Here is a 6,361-nt window from a genome sequence, read left to right as displayed (position 1 = left end):
CAATTTACTTATTATCTTTTACTTTAATTTAATTATATTTAAATAATGGCAGATACTGACTACTGTATAAGACGTTATAATAAAAACATATTAGTAATATTAACATCTTTAATAAAGAAATATACACTTTCCTCGTTCGTTTAGCTGGAGAAGAGTGGTTTTGCTTAAACAATAAATAGTTCGCGGAGATTATTTTGAGGTCCAGAAGTGTATACACTTTTGATAATTTTACATCTTTGAAGTACAATCAACAGCATTCAGAGTTACAAGTGCTTATTATAACTTACCGTTTAGCGCTCTCTGCACTGAATTCACTCAAAATTGAGTATAGATAATTCGTATTTTTCAAAAATTACTTTGGTGGTGGCTGGCCTGCACTTAGGATATCAGTTTGGGAAAGGAAGGACGTGAGAGGGTTGGGGAAAGGAAGGACGTGAGAGGGTTGAGAGGTACCTTCCATTCAGCTTTGGAGATTTAAAAAAAATAGTAATGTTATTTTTATTTTTTAAAAAAAGATAAATAATAATAATATTTTTTAACATAAGTAATATTTTATATTTAAATAATTGGGATTAAATGAAAATTATCTTTTTACTTTGGCAATTTAACATAATTTTGATCCTAAAAAATTCCAAAACTTGAACCATACAACTTGTTGTATGAAACTCTTTTGAAAGCAAAACATCTTGAACCACACAACAATCTTATGAAATTTCTTTGAAAACAAAATCTAAAAAACATAGCACTGGGAATTTTTTTGAAAACAAAAAAACAAATTAAATATAGTTTAATATTGGCCATTTAACCCACTTAAGTTGAAATAAAAAGCCTTAGGTGTAGTTAGGGAATGAAGTTGGTAGTGAGGTCATGGCAGGAGAAGCTTCAACGAAACCCGTGAGAAGCTTTGATGAAACCCCTGATAAGCTTCACCGAAACATACCGTGAGCAGCTTTCGACGAAACCCCTTAGCATTTCTGACTTGGGACGGGCCTTAAATAGAGGTTGCAGCACTCGAAAATTTTCATTGAATGGATAGTATTCTGATATTGCTATATTTTATTAGCAGCCTTAGCTTTAGTTATTAGTTGTTATTTTTCACCTCAGGTTGAGGCTGCACAGTCCGGGGCAGATCTAGGTTGTGCAGAGGCGAGGGTGGTAGTGGTGGTTTATCTGATCCATTATTTGGTTAAATAAACGGTCAACTACAGGCTGTGGTCAGAAATCGGTCAGTGGAAGTCCAGATATTGGTTTTTTGTGAGCAGTGTTTGTTTGTGAATTCTTTGATTTTGGTTGCTGTTTATCTGGTCTATCCTAAACAAGGATTTGAAGATCAGAAATCGGTTGGCGAAACTCCGGATATTAGATTTTTGTGGTTTTCATTTGCTATGTTATCTAATCTTTGATTTTGGTTGTTGTTTATCCGGTCTATCCTTAGAAAAGGATTTGCATTTTCACACCAACCAACAGCGACAGGCTATCTTCCTGGCCCAGAAAACCATATGAAGGATATGAGATTTTGTGTTTCACATTAACACTTTATTCTCTTTTTCTCTTTGATTTGTAGTGTATTTTTTAAGTCGCATTATTAATTCTGGCTTTTGGTGTTTTGAATTGTTTTGCAAGTAGTCTCACTTGTGTTGAAATTCCTGGAGGTGTCACCCATAGGCTGGTAGTGTAGGAGGATACAATCAATATGAAAGCAAATCCCATCACCAACTCCAGCCTTCCGGTAGTGTAGGAGGATACAATCAATATGAAAGCAAATCCCATCATCAACACTAGGCTTTGGAGTTTTGGCTTTTGGAATCGATTTGCAAGTAGTCCCACCTGTGTTCAAGTCTCTGGAAGTAGTCCCACCTGTGTTCAAATCTCTGGAGACGTCTCCCCATAGTGTAGGAGGATAAAATATATGAAAGCAAGTCCCATCAACAACCTGAGTGTTCAATAGTGTAGGAGGATAAAATATATGAAAGCAAGTCCCATCAACAACCTGAGTGTTCAAATCTCTGGAGGCCTCACCCATACACCCATAGTGTAGGAGGATACAATCAATATGAAAGCAAGTTGTTCAAATCTCTGGAGGCCTCACCCATACACCCATAGTGTAGGAGGATACAATCAATATGAAAGCAAGTCCCATCACCAACTCCAGCTTTTGGAATTTTGGTGTGTTTTGGTGTTTGGAGTCGATTTGAAACTAGTGTGTAGTGTGTTTTGATGTTTGGAATCGATTTGCAAATAATCACAGAGATGTTCAAATTTCTAACAGTGTCAACCTCCATATTCTTTACCCTAGCAACTCCATCGTTGTCACTTTGAAACCCTTGAGATATCCCACAGCCCACTCAGATATTTCCCTCACACCAAATCGATGCCCAACCTCTGCCCAACCTGTGTATCCAAAACTCGTGACTCAATCCTACCTGTTGAGGATGAGTGCCCTCGGCATGGTTTCATTTCTCCATCTGCTCACATTTCTGTGTTGATTTCCCCATTTGATCACGCTTCATTTCCCTGTATTTCCTTTTTATCCCTTCCCTTATTCAACGCCCCCTTTCTTTGCAAACTTATGACATCGGAGTTCATTTTTGATGCAGGGCAATCGTAGAAATAGAAGAGGGTGCTAATAATCAATGACTTCCCATTGCTATGCTCCACGCCCAAAACCGCGGCTACCGGCCCAACATAGTTGCCATCATGCACGCTTTCGAAGGGCGGACCACAGCGACCCCGCTAACATAATTGCCATCTTGCACGATTTGGAAGGGCCCGGTCTTCTCTCTATCCCTTCTTGGACTTCTTTTCTATACTTGTTTCTAAGTGACTATCCTTGGCTTCATGACCCTTTCAATCTGTTTTCATATCCATTGGCGTACTCATTCCCATTCCTATTCTCTCTTAGGAATGTCTTTTCTCTCAGACCCTTCTTTTCTGAACTTGTTTCTAAGTGGCTATCCTTGGCTTCATGAACCTTTCAATCTGTTTTCATATCCATGGGCGTCCTCATTCCTATACCTATACCTATTCCTATAGAACTATCAAACCCTCTCTTATGGACGACTAACCCTCTTGTGCCAAAATATTCTTTACCCAACTAACTCCACTCTGTTCAATTTAAACCCTTTGATATATCTCACTTTCCATTCCACTCTTGTCAGTTTGAACCCCTTGATATATCCCACCCTCCATTCGGAGATCTCTCTACACACCAATTTGATACCCAGCCTCTGTGTCTCCAAAACCCTCTTCTGAAATCAGCTATTGATTCCATCCCACCTGTTGAGGGTGAACGCTGTCATGGTTTCAATTCTCATCTACTCATGTTTCTCATTCGCCTTGACCGGTTGTCCATTCCCTTCCCAATAACGGGGTTATTGCATTTCCTCGAGCGCGTTGTTTTCTTACTCTCTACCTCCAGCATTTTGTCCAGTAATAAACCGTGTCGCTAAACTTACGAAAGTTAACCCTATTTGTCCCGTAAGATAGTCTTTCCCTAAACTCAAAAGAAAGTTAGACTTTCTTTCTTTGTCTACTATTTTATCCAAATTTTGGAAGAACCTGGTTATTATCTAAATTTTTTACTATTTTCAGGTTGCATGCCGACTCATTTTTATTATTTAAGGAAGACCACCTCTTTAGAATTAGAATTACGAGGTTGGTGATCCTTTAAGGGCCATGTTTTAATTCCAATAAGATGTTAGTGGATCTTTATTAATTTATTTGTTTTTACTCCAGCTAAAAGTTACTAGATCTTGAGGTCCAAGGAAAATGAGCTCTTAAACAAGTAGAAGAATTGCAAGACTTCATCACTTATTGATTCATTATCTCTCTTTTTTATTTTTAAATTTTGATGTTTTTTTTGTTATCCTAAATAGTTTTTAACTTTCTTTTCTCTTTCTTCTTCCTTTTCTTGTATATATCTTTTCCTTCCTTTTAAATCACTTTGCAACATCCCACTCTACACACTTGTTTTTTTCAATCTTTCATTTCATTTAATCACTCATCATACTAAATGATACTCATTTTTTGTTTTTTAAATTTAATTCCATTTTACCCTTCTTTTTATAGTTTTCAGATTTCTAACTTTCATTTTCTTTTTTCTTCACTTCATAAATGCATTTCTTTCTTCTCTTTCATTTCTTTTAAATTGATTTACATATTTTTTTAAACTTTGGCTTCTTATCACAATATGTCATTCATTTTTTTATATTTTTCTTTGGTGTTGTCTACGGACAACACAAATTTTTCATTCAGGTATTTTTTCAATAAATCAGAATAATGGAGTGTGTGAATCATTTTTCTGATAGTGGAAATGAATTCAATACCATCAAGAACCTTTGGGCCCCCCAAAATCTTAATGTTTGACAACTGTAATCCAAATTTTCAAAAATTTCTGCCAAATTTTATCATAATCTTACAAAAATTTATAGGTTTTTTGAACTATGCTTTTTTTTTTTTTTAACCTTCATAATTTTCATCTTCAAATTTTCATTTTATGTAATTGATTAAAAAATAACTATATTTAACCATATATTATTTCAAAAAACAAACAAATGAAAAGCTACTTAGGTTTATCTATCACCTTGTCAAAGAAGACAAAAAATTCCCAAAATAGATTCCTTAACCCATACAATCTTTAGCCCAAAAACTGTCCGTAATTTATTCATTATAAAACCATAAACCATGCTTTTAGAGAAATTTTGCAAATTTGATTTATTAAATATCATTTTTTGAGATTCAATTGCTTTAAGTAAGGCATTCATCTACGACCATTTCCACGAGAGGTAGTCATAAAGTAACTAATTTCTCATGATTTTTGAATAGTCCATTTAACACTCATTGCATCACCCGATACAATGAGTGCTAAATAGAATATTCAAAAATCATGAGAAATTAGTCAATTACTACTACTTCTAATGAAAATGATAATAAATAAATGACTTACTTTAAATAGTTGAATTCCAAAAACAATATCTAATTTGATTTATGTCACATAGTTATCCTTCGAAACAAAGATTACATGATCTGCTCCTTGATAACAATGTTATCCCGACTCTCTTCCTCCCCTTGGAAATTTTAAAATTTTTTGCTGCACATGAAATCGAGATGAAGATAACCCGACTCTCTTCCTCCCCTTGGAAATATTAAAATTTTTTGCTGCACACGAAATCGAGATAAAGAATGCGACACTTTTTACTTACTCTACATGAAAGTCAATAGAAAAGGAAAAGGAAGGATCACTTTGAATGCTTATGTTTATATATATATATATATATATATATTTTTTTTTATGCTTCTCCTCTTTATCAACTCCTTTCTTCTCGAATTCGAACTCGTGACGTCTGAATTTAATTTCGATACAGGGCAATCGCAAAAATGGATGAGAATGCTTATGACCAGGGACTTCCCATTGCTGTGCTCGGAGCCAACAATCAGAACGTCCCGTTGGATGGGGATGCTCAGAACCAGCGACTTCCCATATCCATTTTTAACCGCACCGACAATCACAACGTCCCAGAAGACCGCCTAGACATTTCTATTGTCAACGGGTTGAATTTGGAACGAGCAATTTCACAGTTAGAATCGGAGTACACCAACCATACTAAGTACATCATCAAGTTGTTATATCTATACGTCGCCATTCAGGCAGCGGTACTCACCACCGCGTTTTATGTGCCGCAGAAAACGGAGGGTTGTGAGATTTGGAGGTGGTGTCCGCTCATTCTGTCCAGCCTTGCCTCTATAGTAATGACTGCGCTTTATATTCAATATGTCGTCCAGCAGTTGGGCCTACTGAAGAATGGGAGACAACTCCAAGAAGAACACGATCTTCTAGTCGAGATGTTTGCTCGAAACTGGAGGATCCGCCTCTTCTCCACCTACGGAAGTAGGACTGTATTTCATGAGGCAACAAACTGCTGGTGGATTGCACGAAGAATTGCTTTTCTTCTTATGCTTATCGCATTCACAGTCTTCCTCACGCTCTCCTGCACCCATTTGCTTTGCTAACAATCCAATGTTTCAGGAGGAATAAAGATGCAGGTGGCATAGAAAAAGGTTTGTAGAAGCCTGCAGCGTACAAATTTGAGAATTCCTACCTATGTAGGGATTTTTGTATTTTCAATATTTCAATCCAATGTGTATTGTTGATGCGGGTTAAATTTAGAGAATCAGTTGTGTATTGTTGATGCGGGTTAAATTTAGAGAATCAGTTAATTTAATTTAATTCAGGAAAAGTTGAATTTAGAGTATGTGTGTATGTTAAGTTATTTTGAGCGAATTATAAATACCTGATTCTTGTAATAATCAAATTTCATGTGATAAATAAAAAAGAGCTACCAGAGCTGCAGCTCCTATGATT

General features: G+C 36.0%; 1 protein-coding gene across 1 annotated transcript; it reads left to right on the top strand.

Annotated features, from left to right (window-relative positions):
* Positions 1-1,087: 1,087 nt before the first annotated feature.
* On the top strand, positions 1,088-6,009 carry LOC149255626 (uncharacterized). Its single transcript, XM_089455088.1, has 2 exons — positions 1,088-1,225; positions 5,364-6,009. The coding sequence occupies exon 2, from the start codon at positions 5,377-5,379 to the stop codon at positions 6,007-6,009; it is 633 nt and encodes a 210-aa protein (XP_089311214.1). The 5' UTR covers positions 1,088-1,225; positions 5,364-5,376.
* Positions 6,010-6,361: the final 352 nt, after the last annotated feature.

Source organism: Pinus tabuliformis, chromosome 7 (assembly GCF_031772625.1).
Source record: "Pinus tabuliformis cultivar Carrire ecotype Pingquan chromosome 7, CPIR1, whole genome shotgun sequence".
NCBI classification, from domain to species: Eukaryota; Viridiplantae; Streptophyta; class Pinopsida; order Pinales; family Pinaceae; genus Pinus; species Pinus tabuliformis.
Note: the sequence above shows the minus strand (reverse complement) of the source record. Positions and strands in the feature narration are given on the sequence as shown.

Bases quoted from the DNA above. Each gene is read 5' to 3' on its own strand.
- LOC149255626 (XM_089455088.1), top strand. From the start codon at position 5,377: ATGGATGAGAATGCTTATGACCAGGGACTTCCCATTGCTGTGCTCGGA.